Source organism: Neomonachus schauinslandi, chromosome 3, assembly GCF_002201575.2.
Source record: "Neomonachus schauinslandi chromosome 3, ASM220157v2, whole genome shotgun sequence".
Taxonomy (NCBI): domain Eukaryota; kingdom Metazoa; phylum Chordata; class Mammalia; order Carnivora; family Phocidae; genus Neomonachus; species Neomonachus schauinslandi.
Window position 1 is genome coordinate 181,558,689 of NC_058405.1, and position 20,531 is coordinate 181,579,219.

General features: G+C 40.1%; 1 protein-coding gene across 1 annotated transcript in view; it reads left to right on the forward strand.

The window, feature by feature from the left end:
• Positions 1–20,531, forward strand: part of COL4A3 (collagen type IV alpha 3 chain) — a 128,749-nt gene that overhangs the window by 44,975 nt on the left and 63,243 nt on the right. The window contains exon 2 of the mRNA XM_021682956.1: positions 18,631–18,687. Within this exon, the coding sequence (XP_021538631.1) occupies positions 18,631–18,687 (57 nt within the window). The remainder of the gene's footprint in view (positions 1–18,630; positions 18,688–20,531) is intronic.

Sequence of the window (20,531 nt, forward strand, 5' to 3'; positions counted from 1 at the left end):
TTGGTGATATATGCTGCACATACCTTATCACAGTTTATGACTTATCTTTTCATTGTCTTTATGTGATCTTTTGAAAAACAAAAGTTTTTTCACTTTAATATGGTAGAATGTATTAGTCTTTTCATTGACAGTGTGTTTTTGCATCATGTTTAAGATACATTTCCCTACCCTGAAGTCATAAAGAGATACTCTTAAATGTCCTTCAAAAAGTTTAAACATTTTGTCTTTTTCATTTCAGTCCTTAGTCCATTTGGCATTGGCCCTTCGCAAAGTACGAGTTGAAGAAACTTTGCATTGTTTTCTAGATGGATGACCAATTGACTCAGCACCATTAATTGCATGTCTATCCTTTCCCCAGAGATCTGCTTTGCTGACTCAGTCATATGTAAGGTTTTGATATATGGCAGATCCAAGGGCGCCTGGGTGGCTCAGTTGGTTGAGCATCTGACTCTTGGTTTTAGTTTAGGTCATGATCTCAGGGTCATGTGATCGAGCTCAGTGTGGAGTCTGCTTGAGCTTCTGTTTCTCCCTTGCCCTCTGTCCCCCTCCTCTTGTGCATGCTCTCTATCTTTCTCTCTCTAAAATAAATCAATAAATTTAAAAATATATGTATATAATATATAACATATATATATGGCATATATATAACATATATATGGCAGGTCTATTTCTTGGTTCTTTATGTTGTTCCATCTCTACACCAACACCACAGTGTATTCATTCCTAAAGCTTTGGATAATAAGTCTTGAAATCTTGAAAAGCATCCTCCCTCCCTGGTTCTTTTATTCAGATATATTTTGCCTATTATGGGCCCATTTCCCTTCCATATATGTTTTAGAATGGTGTTTCCAATTTTTTGTGGCTCTCGGTCATCCCCAGTGCATATTGCTACTGTCTTTATGTTAAAGGAACATTCTCAGTTCTTACTGTGGGGCTTCAGATGTCAGGCAACAGCCTGGGTGAACATCCATGACTTATAAGGTCCTGGGGAAGGTAGTTGAGAGGTTTCAGAGTCAAGACCAACATTGCCCTTATATACTATAAACCTGTTTAAAGTAAAACCCAAGACCCTTGCCCTAGAGATGGTTCTTGACTCCATCAGAAGGGCCACAGCCATTCATAAACAAACCTGTTTTGGTTAAACTTTTGGGTTTAATATTTAGAAAGTTGTAAACATCATCATGTCTTCCCTTCATCCTGACCCAGATTGGCTTCTTCCAAAGCAAATCAAGGTCACAGTGCTATTCTCTGCATGCTGTGCAAATTAAATTAGGTTTGTTAGGATTTCTTAAATAGCTACAGTGTAGCACAAAACACAAACTTGAATTAAATGACAAAGAGACCATGTGTGTAAGCGGATGGAGACCCAGAGAGGGTCTTCAACCAGCCCAAAGTCATACAGTCTGAAAAGTTACTCAAGTATTTTTGCCTTCTGTCCAGTTCCAAATCTTTCTCCTCTACATTGGGGGTCAGCAAACTTTTTCTGGAGAGTCAAATAGTAAATATTTAGGCTTGTGAGGCAAGAGGCAATGTCCTCAACATTCTGAGCAACTGTTCTCCTGGAAAGGCTAATAGTCTTTTTACATCTGAAGATGTAAAACCATTCTTAGCCTGAGGTCCAGACAAAAGTAGTGGACAAGATGTGCCCCACAGGCTGTATTCTTCCCCCGCCCCCCTGCTCTAATCCACACCTCAGGGATGAAAACTCTTGTTTCTGCCCTTTTGGTGATAAGGAGCACATGAAAACAGAGTCAAAGCCCCAAAGTAACAAAGATTCTGATTGTGTGTTCCAAGCAAGCACAGGTGAAACACTGTTCCCAGACAGAAACTTAGTTCTGTACTGTATATATTTGAGCATCCATTCTGAAGATGGCTTAAGTCATTTGGAATCTGGTTCATTTTAACTTCCACACATTGAGAAGTCTGTATGCCTCAGGGACTCATTGGTACCAAACCACAAAATTAGGAAAAGAAACTGATGTGAGATTTCTTGATCATCTGGTAAAATGTCATGCATGTGTATTACAATCCCTTAAATATGCACAAGGGGACAACAGGGTTATTAATATATATCATACTTTTCCTTCATTTGAAGATTAAAAGGTTGTATTGAGTAATTCTTAGAGTTTCTTCAAACCCAAGTATATTATAACTACGAGCATATAGACATGCCAGTAGTATTTCTACTGTTCTATTGGAGATGTCTTCTTTGATGGGGATTATTTTGTTTGTATTTTCTGTGGCTTAGACAAATTTGTTTGTCTCTCACACATTTTAAAGGAAGATGTGTTTTCACGACAGCTTAACGTCAGAAACTCTTCTCTGTTTCTTGCTGTAAATCCAGATCCCTATAGAGTGTGTCCAGGGTTGTGTCTTTTTTCATTTTTTATTCCTTAAGCCGGAGTCTATAAAAACACTTGACAATCCTATCTCTAGGCATACAACTAGCTTTCCATTCTTCAAGTACCTGTTCATTCTTACAGGCACTGGCTGTGTAAGGTGAAAAACATTTCAAAGATTTGTGTGTAGAGAACTTGAGACTCACTGCTGAGTCCTTTGAAATATGGTTGCTAGGTATGTTCACTTCCTTCCCATTTATTCATATTCTGAAGAGGCTTTTTGTAAACTCATAGGGCTCTATAGTCTGGGTGTCTCCTTTAAGAACTTTCTTATCACATCATTACCTACAAAGGACGCTATTTATCAACTCCACAAAAATGAAAAGTGTACCTGAAAATATTTTTCAGACTGACTCATTCTTGAATGTCTGAAACTTTTATTGGGTTTTTTTTTTGTTTGTTTGTTTAATTGGCTTAGAATGTAGGATTAAAATGAGAAAGTAACATAAACTAAACCTAAAATAGACTTTTCTCAGCAAAGCATTTTTGTTTTTCATTTTTTGGAAGGGTCACCAATCTACCATTCCCTCATCATTATTATGATTTCCTTTTAAAAAAAAATGAAAATGTTATTATTGTTTTTTCTTCCTGATTGTGAAATAATGTAGATGCCAAAGTTATAAGATAATTCAAGGAAGTAAAAAGTCAAATTTGAAAGACACCTTAATTCCACCACTAGAAAGAACCATTTTTTAAAAAGATTTTATTTATTTGAGAGAGAGAGAGAGGAGAGGGGCATCGGGAGAGAATCCTCAAGCAGACTCCTTATTCAGCACAGAGCCCAATGCGGGCCTCGATCCCAGCACCCCGAGATCACAACCTGAGCCAAAGTGAGATGCTTAACAGACTGAGCCACCCAGGTGCCCCAGAGATAACCATTTTTAACTATTCTATGTATATACTTCCAGACATACTTCTGTGCATACACATGTGTTTCATACAAAACTATGATCATACTGTTTAGCAGTATATTTTCTTCACTTAGTGTCATATCTTCTCTCCAAGGTAAAACACCTGGATCTGCCTCATCTTTCTAGACATCTCCATAATATTCCACTGTATTGATATGCCATAATGTATGCAACTGAGTCCTTAGGAAATCTTGTCTGTCTTATGGGCACATTTATATTCCCTCAGCTTTTCCTAGCATCATATGTGTGGGTATGCATCTCATGACCTTGGCTTTCAATGACAGATGTTTTGATATTAAAAATTTAGTTATGGGGTGCATGGGTGGCTCAGTCGGTTAAGCGTCTGACTTCAGCTCAGGTCATGATCTCAGGGTCCTGGGATTGAGTCCCACATTGGGCTCCACACTCAGTGGGGAGTCTGCTTCTCCCGCCCCTTCTCTCTCTGCCCCTTCTCCTGCTAGTGCTCACGCTCTCTCTCTCAAATAAATAAATAAATAAATAAATAAATAAATAAGATCTTTTAAAAAATTGAATGATGACAAAACAAGTAAGAGGGTATTTACATGTTGCAGCATGGATGAACCTTGAGGGCATTATGCTCATTACATATGCCAAAAGACAAATAATGCATGATTCCACTTATATGGAGTACCTAGAGTAGTCAAATTCATAAAGAAAGAAGGAATGGTGGTAGTTACAGGCTGGGGGGAAGGGAAATGGGGAGTTGTTTAATGGGAACAGAATTTCAATTTTGCGAAATGAAAAGAATTCTGGAGATGGGTCACACAACAATGCAAATGTACTTAACACTATTGAACTGCACACATAAAAATGGTTATGATTAATTTTATGTTATGAATATGTACCACAAAAAGTTTTTTAAATAAGCGGATGTTTAAATATGACTGTATATATTTTATTGTAACTATTTACTTATTCATTATATAAACACATCGTGACCTAACGATTTCAATTATCTAAAGATAAACAAAAACCAGAACAATGCTACAAATCTCCTGAACTTTGTTTATCACTGAGGCCCTCAAACCTTACTCAGAGTCTCTTTATTCTGAATTTATAAGCAATTCTACCACACTTTAGTTACCTGAGTTCTTAATTAATAGCATGTATGAAACAGTTAGAAATGTGGGGAGAGGTACAGACAGCTACAGGCAGGAAGTCAAGAGTAGAAAGAAGGAAAAGCAGAATGCCTAATGAAAAGAGCCTCCCTCAAAAGAAAAAGAAAAGCGTATTTAACAACTGAAACCATATACCATCCTGCAATCAAATGATATAGATGCAAATGTCTCCATATATGCAATAGCATCACTCAACAAATATTTCTTCATCATCAGTTGGGTGCCAAGAATCCACTGGGGCACAAAAGTGTTGACAGTGACAGCAGTAATGTTTAGAAAGGGAAGATTATGCCACTTACAGTCTATTTACAAAGGCAAAAGACCATGGAATACAATGACAGTTGATCAAAGATTGGGTACTTCAGGGGTAAACTTCAGTTATCTAGAAATTGTATTTCTTAGAATGTTTCATGTTTCCCAACAGCCTTGGGTCCAAATGAGACTCTTGTTCAACAATCGTATATGGATTAGTGACTTTATCTATTTACGCTGATTTCAACCAACTTTTGTAAACAAGCCATTTGTAAGCATGTTATTCACCAAGCAACAGGTGTGCACATTATGAAGTCATATTTGCTGGTTTTAAACATTTGCAATACTTCATTTTAATCACCCTGTTTTCTTGGCTGTAGCTCTGTTTTATTTGGGTATTTGTGCCAATAACCGCAGTTCGTAGGTTTGGGTTATAGAAAAACCTGACACAGGACAGAAAAAAATAATGCTGGGTATACCATCACTACATAATGGTTAATTTAGGGGGCTTCCTCTCTTTTTCTAGGAACATTGCAAATTGTGAGAATCATCTGTATGTTATCTAGGAGTTTATTTACCACATGAAGATTCAGAAATAAAATGTGTGGTTTTAGCAAGTGGATTCAGTAGTAGAGATAAGGACTCAGAAGAAATGTGCTCATACAGAATCCTTGGTTGCCATAGTCTCTGATGGGACCTAAGTATTTTTCTTTGGAGATAAAGTATTAAAATTTAGAGGCCTGGGGTACGTGGGTGGCTCAGTCGGTTAAGCATCAGGTCATGATCAGGTCCTGGGATCGAGCCCCACGCATCGGGTTCCCTGCTCAGCGGGGAGTCTGCTTCTCCCTCTTCCTCTGCCCCTTGCCCTGCTTGTGCACCCTCTCTCTCGCTCTCACTCAAATAAATAAATAAAAATCCTTAAAAAAAATTTAGAGGACTGAAAGTTAAACATTATTTGGGACATTACTGGCTTTGCTCATTCCATGGTGCAGAATGTTCCTGCAAACAAGACCATGCTTGCTTGTGGGAGGGCTGAAGATACTCTCAACCCTGCTGTGATATTCATATTCAAACTTCCAGAATTAATGACTTTTGAAATACCTGAATGTGACTGAATACCAACATTGTATAAAGACTACACACAACACCCGTCCCTGCTGCCGCCATGAGCCCTAGCTACCAAAGTCTTATCAAAGGATAGCTGCACCATTGTCTACGTGTGTGTATGCACATGCGTGTGTGTGCGTGTGTGTGTGTGTGTATAATTCTTTTGAATTTGCCAGAATGGCTAAACCTTTCCTTAGTGTTTTCTAAATACAGTTGCACATTTGAAAAGATGTCATGTAAAAGTCAAAGCTCTGCATTTTTCTACTGGGATATGATACTGATTACATCTCTGTCTTAAGAAAACTAATTTAAATATGCTTTTGTTGTTCTTTCTGTAGTCTTCTTTCCAAAACTAACAGTGAAGCAAGCTATCTAGATGCCTGCTCTGTTGATCCAAGTCCAACAATCAAACTCTATTTTAGCAACAACAAACACTATTTTTAATATGAAGAGCAAAGCAGATACTGGGGAAGTGTGAAAATACAATCATCTTCATAGAGCTCCAAAAGATATCCGATGCTTAACGTTTAGAGATTTAGTGACCTAGATCTCAATTGCTTTGAATTCTAAATTTTTATTTTTGCCTACTTTTCCTTTTTATTCTAAAATAGGGAATTAATAAAAACTCCGTTTTTCATATTCTTTTGTATCCTTCCAAAACAGATGTCACCATCGTGCAGAATTTCCCTCCTATCGATCTAAAATAAAAGCACGGAATGAAGTTTCTGTCCCCTGACCCATTATTTCTACCTGATCTTTGCCTTTCCCGCTCACTGTGCTTTGAGGCTCATGCCCTTTACCTTTTCTTGGTCCCTCCTACTTGTAATACTACACTGTTCCAGCTAGAGCATTTCTTTTTTCCGAGTGCAGATCCTAAGGACTCTGGATAATTCTCCCCTGGCTTTCTCATCTACCTGCTCCTATGATTTTTATTCACTTGGCATTAGTTGTCTGGATGAGAAGAAAAAATTCAGTCAATCATTAAAATGTCTAAAATATCCAAATGTTTGTTTTCTGGAGACATAGCTTACACTTTCTTATTTATTTTTGTATGATGTCTCACTCCAGCTGTCATCATCATATTTATATGCTTATCTCTCCATAGTCTGTTTTCAGTCCCATGGAGCACTGTATTAGTCTTTTTTTTTTTTTTAAAGATTTTATTTATTTATTTGACAGCGAGAGACACAGCGAGAGAGGGAACACAAGCAGGGGGAGTGGGAGAGGGAGAGGGAGAAGCAGGCTTCCCTCCGAGCAGGGAGCCCGATGTGGGACTCGATCCCAGGACCCTGGGATCATGAGCTGAGCCGAAGGCAGACGCTTAACCGACTGAGCCACCCAGGTGCCCCTGTATTAGTCTTGACATGTGCCCAGTTTCACTTTTAACTTTGTTTGGTTGCTTTAATAATAGTTATCTATCTTATACAGTTATATAAATTATGCCTACCAACTTGATGTATTTAGTACCCGGTAATCTATTTTTTCATAGGGTCAATATTTATTGAACATCTACTATTAGCCACTATAACTCCAATGTTATGTAGGAGTATCCTGTCCTTTGAGATTTAAAACTACTTGAAATTCTTTGAATACCATCTCAAATCCATGGGAAATCCAAATTCTGCCCAAGATTTCTGCAAAGTCCCTGGGGCCTGCATTCTCTTGGTAGCTTCTCCTGATTTCCTGTACTTGCTGAAGACTGAATTGCACCAACACCTCAATTTCCACAATTATTCTTTCACTTGTAGAGCAGAGCAGGACAGTGTCCTGCTTGTTCAGTCTTCCCAGGATAAGGCAGTTTTTTTACAGAACAAACTTTATTGAAAATTCAGAGACAAGACAGGGGACTTCAACCATATTTGTAAAGTGCTCTTTCTTAGGCTGGGGTGTAGGTGAAAGGGTATTTGTTACATTTCTCTTTATACCTTTCCATATATATCCCATATTTATGGACCCCCGCACCCCCACCACTCAGGTTCGTCTTGAGGACCTCGTTTTTTAATCAAACAAGCCCGGATGTCACGTGACACAGCCAAGCCGAATTTCCCCCCTGGGAGTACAGCTCTCTTCCTCCCCTGCTCTGTAAACTCTCCCCTCTCCTAGGAACATAGAGATGACTATGTTCATAGTCATATGAACTATGACTGGTTCTTTTTTTTTTTTTAAAGACTTTTTATTTATTTATTTGACAGAGAGAGGGAACACAAGCAGGGGGAGCGGGAGAGGGAGAAGCAGGCCTCCTGCGGAGCAGGGAGCCCGATGCGAGGCTCGATCCCAGGACCCCGGGATCATGACCCCAGCCGAAGGCAGACACTTAACGAATGAGCCACCCAGGCGCCCCGAACTATGACTGGTTCTTATGAGAAGCTTTGTTAGATGATGAAGAAACAAATAATTACAATGCAATTAGATAGGTGTTATAAGAGCAGTTATGCACAAAACAGAGGAGAGAACAAGTAACTACCTAGAGGATTTAGGGAGGTAGTCTTCTGGAAAGAGGTAACCTTTGAACTGCTCCAGAATGAGCACAACTTAGCCAAGCAGAGTAAGGGGTATTGAGAAGTGGGCATTCAGGCCAAAGGACCATGTGGAAAATCCCAGGAATGCGAAAGAGAGCTCGGGGTGGGTGACCAGTGGCCTCTGAGCCTGAGGAAATAGGGGGGACCAGAATACAAAGAGCCTCGTACGTCACGCTGATGAGTTTAGACTTGGCACTGCCAGCCGTAAGGAATGAACGAACAATTTTAATCAGGGGAGTGACATAATACAATCTGGGAAATTTATTTATGGTTGATAATTAATCCTAACTTCTATTTTTAAAAAGAAATACTGTTTCCTTATTTCATAAATACCACAGATGTAAGTGTAATAGTTTTCCAGATGAGTCTCCATTTCTGTTTAATGCTCAAAAGGTAAAGTTGATTCTCAAAGTGTGGTCTGAGGAATCCCTGCAACCCAGTCTCCTGGGCTATTCTCTAGACTTGGGGTCCTGGAAAAATTAAGACTACTAAGGGCTCCAGATAATTTTTGTATACTAGTGGTTGAGAACCACTATCCTAACTTTCAGTTGGAATACCATGAAACTAAACGGAGAGATTTTTCTTGATCACAATTTGATTTGAACTACTGCCATCAAAAAAGCATGTTAATCATAACAAATGCAACAAAACACCCCAAACATTTCTATAGTTTGTTTTAAAAAGCAGATTCGGGATATCAGATTCTCTCCTTATCCTTTATAGAGATTTTATGTTTGTGATTTGTTGGCTTATGTCCTGCCCCAATCAAAGTGTTAGGTAGACAGCATTTACTGTCCTCCAGGCTTAGGGAGAAGACAGTTTCACGATAGTGGCCAGCGTGAGCCAGGAATGCAGCCCCAACCCAATTCAGCCATAAAGAATTATTCTTCTCTAATGTGGGCACAGCTGAGACAAAGCCCACAGGTTTGTGGGCCCTGCCTCTCCAATCTAGCCTGGGCAGTGGGCAGGAGAACTAGCATGTATAATGGCCTCTCTGCTTAGAAGTTTGCCAGTCTCCCTAAAATGTAGTCAGCTCCTCTGCCCAAGAGAAAAGGAGAGGTTCTGAGCTCCACATAAAATTTGGACCAACCTTGGACTCAATATGAGACAGATAAACCCTAAGGCCTCTTACAGTCTTAATAGCATATGACTTAGAACAACAGAGAGTGTAAGTCCCCCACCCTACCACTAGCAAGTGGTAGGTCAGGCAACCTCCAGGACTGACCTTCATCGGCAGAGCATCAGCTGAAGGTGTCTTCATCAAGTGATTGAATCATTTTTCTTTAAAATTTTCCTATGTTTATTTTTACTGTGTTTTTTTTCTACCAGGAAGTCAAAGCTAGATTGGTGATTTTCCAAATTGGAGAAAAACATCACTGAAGATGAACTTAGAATGCTTCTTAGGTTGAGAAAACAATACGTTATTAGACTTCAAATGTGAAATTAACAGGAAATTTTCTGGTTTTGAGATGAACTTTCTTTTTTATTGTGAATTTTGAGCAGAGTAAAAAAATACGGATAGTAAATAATAATAATAAAATACTTGTAGTATTAAAAGACCTGGAACAAAAGCAAAGTCCCCGTCCAGGCTACCCTCCCTCAAATCCCCCTCCAAAGAGGCAAACACTTTTAAATCTTCCAGCTATTTCTTCCACTTATTTACTTCCATATTTCTGAAAAACAGGCTCATAAGAGTTATTTTAACACTATTGACTTGCAGCTCAGTAGGTGAGGACACTTCTGTGACCTACAACCCTCCTTTTCCTCAAATGTTCCCAACATGTTTAGATCAAAACTTTTGGTTAAATCAGCAGTATATGGTTTTAGAAAGTATGTTCATTGCTAAGCCACTGCTTTTCATGTTTGTGAACTTTCTTGGACAAACTTTTGTTTTTCCTGAAGCTTTTTAAATTTTCTAGTCACACTTGTCAGACAGTTTTCTTGGTGTCCCCCAGGGGCTGGCAGCCTCTGGCTCCAGTCTAAGTTATTTATACCATGGTCATCCTGAGACACTCATTCTAAGTTAGATCCTCACTCCTAGATCCCAGGTCTTCCCCTTTCTTGATCTAATTTGTTTTTTTTGGTGGAGCACATCCTCTGGTAGTTAACCATGGAAGTATGCCTGGATGGTAATATTTTTGCTTCATTATGGACCTGAAAATAATCTGTGTCTCCTCAAACTTAATGTATCATTTGGTGAGTATAAAAGTCTACATTGAAAATCAATTTCACCCCAGAATTCTGAAAGCCTCATGCCATATCTCCTTCATAGTATTACGGTTGACACATCCAAAGCCGTTTTGACTCCAAGATCTTTGTATATGACTGTTTCTTCTTGTTGTTGTTTCCTTCTAAAATCTTCTCATTGTCCCCAGTGTTCTTCTGGGATGCTTTGATAATGTGCCTCAGATGTGTGTATTTGTAAGAGGGGGACATTCAGTGGGCCCTATCAATTAAAACATTTATTTTCTTTACTGAGAAAATCATTTATTATATTATTTCTTTAATAATTTCCTCCAATTTTCTCTCCATGGCCTTTTTGAAACTCCATTTGGTCAGATACTGGACGTCCTGAATTGATCCTCAAAACTTCTGCACTTTTTTTTTCCTTATTGTTCACCCCTTTTTCTTTTGCCCTATTTTCTGAGAAGATTTTTGAATTTCTCTTCTATCATTTCCAGCAAACTTTTAATTTTAGTTGGACCCCTGTATTATTTACTACTACCTAATTGATTATCCCCCAATTTTTCAGTTTAAAACAGCAAACATTTATCATCTCATACATTCTTTGAGGGTCAGGAATCCTGAGTAGGAGTCTGGGTGATGCTGTCTCCAGGTCCCTCATGGGGTTCAGAAGCTGTAGGCTGGGGCAATAGTCATCTAAGTCTTGACAGAGTTGGAAGACTAGCTTGCAAGATAGCTCATTCACAGGATTGTTGCCAGAGGCCTCAGTTCCTCAATACATGGGCCTCTTCATAATGCTCCTTGACTTGACATGGCAGCTGGCTTCCTCAAAGCAAGTAACCCAAGACAGAGCAGATAGCACAATGTTATTTTTATGACTTAGTCTCAGAGTGACATAGCATCACACTTGTCCTATTCTATTGGTCCTACAGACCAACCCTGGTTCAATATGGGATGGGACTACGAAACTGCATGAATGCCAGGAGGAGGGATCACTGGGGGCCATGTTGGAGACTGGCTACCACAGTTCTGTATTCCAATTTTTGTTGTTTCTTTTTTCTTTCTCCTCTGTGTGAGCCCACCCTTTTGGAATGGCCCCTGTTGGGAATACTTCATGACCCCAATCCAAATAATTTTAAAATGGTGTTTCTTGGCTCATGTTCCCTATTATGCACAGGAGCCAGATTCCAAACCACCACAGTTGGCTTCTAGATTCAGTCCAAACATGGGATGATTCAGTCCCCCCCACTGCTTTGTGTTGTCATTGAATGTTGCTCACCAGAAATATTTATCTTGTTTTTGAGTTTGTCTTTTTTATTTTCTGGTTTTGTGTCTTATCTTTTATTGGAACAGAGGATATGTGTCGAAGTATTTACAAATGTAATGGTCCAGTTGATGTGACGCTTTCACTGGCCACCCAGGTTCCAACAGTTGACACTTTTCATCTGTTTTTGTCTGCTCACCTGTTTTTCTCATCTTGTGAGTTGGTACTCTTTTTTATTCTTTATCCTTCATCGTATTCTGGTTTTCACACACACACACACACACACACACAAGAGGACAAATGCAAAAGTATTTAAACAACTACCTTTCTGGATTAATGTTTTTCTTTTAAAGATTTTACTTATTTATTTGACAGAGAGAGAGACAGCAAGAGAGGGAACGCAAGCAGGGGGAGTGCGAGAGGGAGAATCAGGCTTCCGGCTGAGCAGGGAGACCGATGCGGGGCTCGATCCCAAGACCCTGTGATCATGACCTGAGCCAAAGACAGACGCTTAATGACTGAGCCACCCAGGCGCCCCTGGATTAACTTTTACATACATAAGTGAGCCTGTTTTTTTTCTCCTTATTATTCAAAATAATATTGCTACCCAAGTAGTGTCCATATTTTCAGATAGTATCACATCAGAGTCTTCCCAAAAATCCAAAGAAGGCTTCCATTTGGAAAACTGGCCTAGTCGTAAGGGTGACCTTAAGCTTCTTATATTCCTTTTAGATTACCTTTAGGTTCACAGATAGAAAATGGATTTTCCCTTGAAATGCCTTATATTTATGTGATGAAGTGCAAGGTTTCTAAACACTTCTAGCAACTCTCCCAGAACCCAAAGCTGAAAAATGTAAAACTTTGAAAATCCCGGAAGTGGTGAAAGGCACATGATCATCCTCCACATGGACAAGAGCTCAGGGCTGCTTCTCCAGATTTCTCCCATCGGAAGTACCATCCCTGGAGAGATCAACAAGAACTCTGACATGCCTGGTTCGAATGTCCTTCTTCACTGGTTGTTCACATGAAAAAGGAATAGATGAGTTTTATATACAAGCTACTTTTTTAAACAAGTAATAGTATCAAAGATATTTTCTGAAAGACCTGGTCCTACATACAGGCAAACCAAGCAGGCAAGCTAAGGGGTCCCATCTGCCCCAACATGTGTCTCACCTGTCAGTCTAGAGTTGTTTGAATTTTCTACCACTTGGGGCATTTATGCACACTGTGTGTGTGTGTGTGTGTGTGTGTGTGTTAAGAGGCATTTATCAGTAAAAAAATGTGTCAGTTACAGGGCATATTTTTAAAAATTAGTTCACTAGTGTGCATTACACTGTATGAGATTAGCTTGCTGATACCTCTCAGAGGGAAAACCGTAGTAGTAAACAAAGCAGATAGTGGTTGACCAGAAGAATTGTGGATGGAAGAGGGGAGACAGTTGTGACTAGTTTAGTGCTTCCCAAAGTCATGCCTGTGTTGGACAGTGTAGACTTTCACCAGACCAAGGGAAATGAGAAAAGTAAGAACAGCATAGATATTGCTTATGAAGTAAAAGTTATTTATTTTCACTTTAAAGGAGCACCTTGTAGTCCATGAGCACTTATTTGCTTGCTTCCTTTACAGTGTTTTAATTTGCTTTTTCTTGGGGCACCTTGGTGGCGCAGTTGGTTAAGTGCCCGACCCTTGTTTTTGGCTGGGGTCATGATCGGGGTCATGATTGGGGTTGTGATTGGGGTTGTGAGATCAAGCCCTGAGTCAGGTTGCACTGCAGGCTCAGTGCTGACTGGGCTTAAGACTCTCTCTGTCCCTCCCCCTTTCGGGCAAAAACCCTTGCATGCTCACTTTCCCTCTCTCTAAAATGAATAGGGGAATCTAAAAAAAAAAAAAAAATCTTGTTTTTTTCTTATGGAATGATGATAGTAGATGATAGATTTGCTGTTGGCTCATGGGTGGGAGGGTAGATTTGCTTGTTTGTGTTTGAAGATAGCCATTGCCCTTACATATCAAAATATAAATAAAACAATCCACTGTTGGTCTCCATTAAATTTTTTTATTTTGTTGCCCTGTGAAGTTCAAAATATAAGGAACTTTTAGATTAGACGATCTTCTGGATTCTTCCCACCCACAATTTGCATCACCTGGGCCCTCCCTGCCAACAACCCTTAGACTGAAGTGTCGTAGGAAGAAGGGGAGGAACATAAGGGAGGGAAAGGGGGGAAGAGAGAGATTCCTGTGTGCCATTCTGATAATTTTCACACGTCACAAAATATTATTTTTCTTTTTCTTTTTTTCCAACTATTTGAAAATACAAAAATCATTCTTAGCTCAAAAGTAGTGCAAAAACAGACCGCAGACTGGACTTGGCCTGTGGGTTGCAGCATGCCAACTCCTGATTTATACTGCGAAGTCCATGAACTACCACATTATGTTCATCACTGGGATTTTACATCCCATTGTTGGGGGCACAGCGGCAGTGTGAGGGGAAGAGATACATCTGAGTCCCTCCCTCAATGCCTCAGTAGCCCACAAAGCCAGCCGATAATTAAATATAGCACAGTGCTTGAGAATATGGCTGTGGGTCAAACCACCTGGATTCATATCCCCCAGCTCCATTCACAACGACCTCTAGCCTCTGACATCCAGTTTTCTTAGCTATAAGGTGGAGTTAATTCTAGTACCTACCTCACAGAATTGTTATTGGGTGTAAATGCGGCCGTGCATGAGGCAGGGAGCCTGAGCAGTGCCCTATGCAGTCACTGCTCAAAAAATGTTAACTATCGGGGCGCCTGGGTGGCTCAGTCGGTTAAGCATCTGCCTTCAGTTCAGGTCATGATCTCCGGGTCCCAGAATTGAGACCCATGTCAGGCTCCCTGCTCAGCGGGGAGTCTGCTTCTCCCTCTCCCTCTGCCTGCGCTCTCTCTGTCTATCAAACAAATAAATAAAATCTTAAAAAAAAAGTTAACTACTGAAATCATCATAGGATGGATCCAAGTTCATTTCCTCTACAGCATCCTTATCATGGGATCCTTCAGAGTCTATTAATCTTAAATGAATGGTGAAGGCCTCTTAGACCTGCTAGACTCAAAACATTTTAGGACAAGAAAAAAAAAAAAAAAAACCTGGAGTTAACGATTATAAATCCCACTCACTGCCTTACACGAGATGGATGGAACTTTCTTACCGATCTGTTCCCAAATGTACCGGAGACCTCTGATTGCCCCCTTCTTTGTCAGAGCCAGTAATGTGCATGCTTGCTGTCGTCCAGAAAAACAAAAACGGGTGGCTGATTTAGATGTCTAGACTAGCGGTGTCTCCCTGGACAGGGCTTGAAAGATAGGAAGTGGCATCTCCAGTGAGATTTCTGCGATACCCAAGTGGGGAGACAGCGGCTCTGGGTGGGGAAGAAGGGGCCACCGCGAGCGCGGCGCATGGGTGTCATTCCCCTTTACTGGAGGGCATGCTGCCAAGGCTCACGGTCAGTTGCTTAAGGCAGACACGGGATGGAGGGGCCCTGCGAAGAGCAGTTCATGGAGTCTGTCTGGCTCAGTCAGCCACACTTGGTCAGCTCTTTTCACACACAAAAACGTTCGCCTCAGGCTATTGGCTGGGCAAAGGATCAATAATCATAATGCAGAATCAACAGACCTGCTCAGTAGAGTGTTAACCAGCTTTGAACGCTGCCAACTTCCCCTTACCCTAAACTAGGCCAGGCTGGGCGTGGGGGAGGAGAGGCTAGGGGACAGGCAGGAAACTAGAATATGTCACCCCAAATATGTCTCTCTGACATAAAAATTATTTTGAACTGAAAGCAACGATGAAGCAGTAAATGCAGAGAAGGCTTTTTATTTTGTTGCATATTTTTAAAAGGGCATATTTTTCAACTTCTTGGAGGGTTTAAAATTTTCCAAAAAAACCTTTTCAGTCCAAGCAACTAACAACTAATTAGCCTGGTGTTAATTTTAACTTGTATTAAAATAACCAAGGCTTTTAGTTTCATTTTTTGCCACTTCATCGATAGTTGTGCATAATTCATGCATAAAGAAAATATCCCAGTCACAGTAGAGCAAAACAATAGCAATATGATTCATATGTCTTGAAATTCCAGGTCCAAATTGGCTGTAAAAAAATTACCAGTTTTCCATCTACCCATTGATCTATTTAATCAATCCACAAGCATTGGTTGAGGATATATTATACATCAGGGTTACTGATGTGAATTAGACTAAAATTCCTTCCCTCCTAGGGCTTACAGGCACCAGGGAAAATATACATTAAACATAGGAGCAAATAAGAAGGAGGACCTTATGTCATTTGGGGGCAAACACTTGTTCAAGCTAACATTGAAAGATTCCCAGTAACGTACAGCAAACATGGCTTTTACTCCAAGAAATAAAATAAGGCCTGTCTCATGACCTCCATGTACCTTCTCAGAGGTTAGAGGATTGGTAATTTACCTCCTCTTACCCGTGGTCCAGAGAGTCTCAGAGAGTGCTGTGTTGTGTCTGGGAGGCAGAAGGGTCAGAGATGCTCATTGTCCACTTGAAACCGTGGCCCGCCACCACCACGTGAACTCGAGCATTGGGTCCTCGCGTGGGTGGCACTTCCTTGCCCAATATCTAGTGCTCTTGGGTGTAGGACTCAGACTCCTTTCTGAAGCCCCGCCGCCCCCTCCAAATGCTGTGTGGGAGCAGCGTGCTTGTCCCTCCAACCCTTGGGGCCAACTGTCAGCAGGTACTTAAACCAGAAACAAAAACTAAGGCTCTTGTCTTCAGGCAGCTTTTGCTTTCCCAAAAGTGAGGGACAGAAAAGCCTGGTTACTTGCTTGGGATGACAGGAAAAAAGACATCGCAAACAAAAACAGATGTGCAAATTAGTGTGTCAAATGATCTAGTGTTCAGAAACATTTAGAGGATTAGCTCTAGCTTGCAGACTCAGATTTTGGGTGATAGCTTAGACTAGTGGAATCAGAATCACCCAGAGGGCCCATTAAGACAGAATACTGAGACCCACCCCCAGGGTTTGTGATTTAGTGTGTCTGGGGTGGGCCGATAGTTTGCATTTCTGACAAGTTTACAGGTGACGTGGATGCTGCTGATCAGGGGATCCCCACTTTGAGAACTATTGCTTTAGTAGAGTATGCGTGAATATGTGATTGAAATGAACATAAAAGTTGAAAAATCTAGAAAGACAAGATTAAATATATTATGTCAAGGTATGACTTAATGACCCCAAACATCTAGGAGGAAAATCAGAAAAATCTAGTCTTCTAAAAAGTACCAAATATCCAACACTTGGAAAGAATATGGATTTTCCTTTTCAGTCAATCACTTTCCATTCATACAAATTGTGAGGTATGTATAAACGTGGTGTTTGAAAATTACTATACACTTCCCTTCCTTGAAAGGTGGCATAGCCTAGTGCTCTAGGCTAAGGAAATATATTTAATTAAAGATATTTTTGCTTGAGCATTTTATTTTAATTGAACAAATAGGGTCCTCCACTTTGGAAATGTCTGAAGCAATTTCTCTTTTATTTTTTCTACCAACCAGCCAGCACAGGTCCTAGACTTGCCCTGCCTTTGCTGTCAATTAATATTCTTTTCCTGTGGAAAGCAAACTCATTCTCAGTTAATATTAACCTGAAGAAAAGAACTTAAAAGGTAAATACATAAACATAGAACATGTGTCAAAACACATTTTAAATTCAGTATTTTCAACTACCTCTTTGGTCCTCTGCTGGCAGAGAAATCTTTAAAAATCAACCTTCACTAGAGTTGGCCTGTCCATAGGTTCTAAAATGTGTCAGAGTAACTGAGACAGGATAAGAGTTCTCAAGCTCACAGCTGAGTTTTTGTTTTTGCTTTATACCAAGAATATGTCACTACATTAGTGAATTAGTTTGTTCTCCTTAAAAACACATAGTGGGTATTGATCATCTTTTCTCAGTCTTGAACATCATTTCAGGAAAAGAAAACCTTTGAATCACTTATAGAAGATATGACCAGTTAGGGGCGCCTGGGTGGCTCAGTCGTTGAGCGTCTGCCTTCGGCTCAGGTCATGGTCCCAGGGTCCTGGGATCGAGCCCCATATCGGGCTCCCTGCTCCGCGGGAAGCCTGCTTCTCCCTCTCCCACTCTCCCTGCTTGTGTTCCCTCTCTCGCTGTATCTCTATCTGTCAAATAAATAAAATCTTAAAAAAAAAAAAGATATGACCAGTTAATATACACATACGCATATATTATATATATGATATACATATTTACATATGTAATACACATGTTATATATATTATGTTAAATCTAAGTTGCCAACATTAGACCACTTTCTGCTTACGGTTATGGCAATTTCATATGGTACAACTACACGTTATCCTGAAAAAAGGAAAGATGACTTCGCCTTTTCCATAAATAATTTAGAATTCCCAAATACAATAAAAATGATGCACACTCACCCGACAGTTCTCTTACGTGCAACATCTTTTCACTTCTCGGCCCTGTTTCTCTTGATTTATTGTTGCCCCAGTATAGCATGGCTCCTAATAAATGGTGTTTAACGCTCAAAGAACGGAAAAATATGTTTGCTTTTGCCCTGCCAGCCAGGATTTATTAAGCTGTTTTTTTGGGGTTTTTTTAAGATTTTATTTATTTATTTGACAGAGAGAGAGCACAAGCAGGGGGAGCAGCAGAGGGAGAGGGAGAAGCAGGCTCCCCGCCAAGCAGGGAGCCCGATGCGAGGCTCGATCCCAGGACCCTGGGACCACGACCTGAGCCGAAGGCAGACGCTTAACCGACTGAGCCACCCAGGCGCCCCTATTAAGCTGTTTTTAAACAAAACTCTTTCTTTTTCCCTTTTCCTAGGGTTGTGTCTGTAAAGACAAAGGCCCGTGCTTCTGTGATGGGATCAAAGGGGAGAAGGTAAAAAAAATCTTAATATTGCTTCTTTCTTCTGTAGAGGTCATCCAGGAATTTGTCCTTATCAGAAAGACCCGCAGTGTGTTATTCCATTCCCCAATCCAATTTTAAAGAAATTGTATATAAACATTAACCAAAGAAAAGGAAAAAAACAAAAACAAAAAACCTTCTGGTAAGTTTCAGACAACTTGTGTAAATACCGTCAGTTAAAATGTAACTCTTCCGGTCTGTAAAGAAAAAGGAGCAAGTTAGCAAAAAAGAAAGCTTATCAGAATGCCTCTCTATGTAGAAATGTTGATAAACACGGGAGAACTGAAAATAACTGGATTCACTCACTTTGACGCGGGCATTGAAATCCCAAGACTTCAAGGCCTGCAGCACTGGTGCAGGCGCGCCCCCTGGCGAAAGAATCCTGCAATAGCCCCCTGGCTGAGGCCAAAATGCAGCACCCGGAAGTACTCCCGGTGTCCCCCGCTTTCTGAAAGCTCGCCTTGCGCCGCTCCGCTTTTAGGAAAGACCCACGTTGCCATTCGTTTTGCTAGCCAAAAGAAATCCAAAGAGGATTTTGCTTCTATGAAAACAGCAACAACAAACAAACATTGCCATACCAACGTAGGTTTTTCATAAAAGCAAAGTGGTGTAATTCGAACTTTCAGAAAGCGGGGATTTTACACCATTTTACACCATTTCAATATTTAGGAAAAGTTTCGTAGGAACTCTGTGCCTTCAGATAGCGGGGCAAACCTGTAGCTCCATTACAGAATTCAAGAAAAAAAAGAACGCCACGAAATCTCATTAATTCACTCCATTAACTTGCAATTTGTGATAATTAAGACAGAGGCCGAACTAAAGTTTTTTCTTTGTTTATCAGACCCTTAACTCAGGGACGCTAATGAATTGCTTAACAATGTTGAAGAGTGACTAAAAATATTTTTAGAATGTATTTTTAGCTCTTTAGATAAAATAATCTGCATATAATTTATATACTAACTATATAATAATTACTCTGTTTATTTTCAGTTATTCTATAATTAACACAGACTTTGATTTAGGTTTTTCCCTAAAGCTATGAATGTAGTATATTCAGATGCAGGTTGGAAAGCCGGGATTCATTTTTGCTCTCAAGAATTTATTGAGTCCCTACTATGTGCAAGATGCTATTCTAGGATGTGTGAGAGTAACTGAGTATTGAGAGAGGAACTAGCATATTCTTTTGTCTTTCTTTTTATGGAATGTGTGTGCACATAACCATGTGAAATAGCTGACTTGATCTCTTTCTAAACTTTTTTAAAATTTAATTTACCAGTTGTGTAATTAAATTGACTGAATCAACCAGTGACCTTTATTATTAAAGAGCGATCCCAGGACCCATGTTCACCAGAAAATTATTTGTTGGCAGAAACATGTCACTCATGGGGCCTAAATTATTTTCACTCGCTCATTACTAGGGGCATTCTCATAATATCATCTCTTTCTAAAAAACAATTTAGCTCACCCTTTTGTTATGCCATTCTCGATATCTCCTGCATCTCCTACACAAAGAGCAGATTGAATTACTAATTCCTGTGTAATCAAGAAAGGGCTAAAACTGATAGCCTGCATGTTGTTCTTTTCAAGCTACAAAGCAATTATGCGCACCCCCAAACACATTCTTGTGCCTTAGCCTCACTCTCTCTCCATCCCCAAGCAAACACACTGCACCAATCTCAACTTTCTCACTGGCCTTCCCCCCTCCAGTTCTTGATTCCCTCTCTCTTGATCTCTGCTCTGTGTAGTGCCACCATTTGGGGAAAAGTAGTTCCTACAAGACCAAAGGCAAACACTTTCAAGCCTACAGACAAATATTA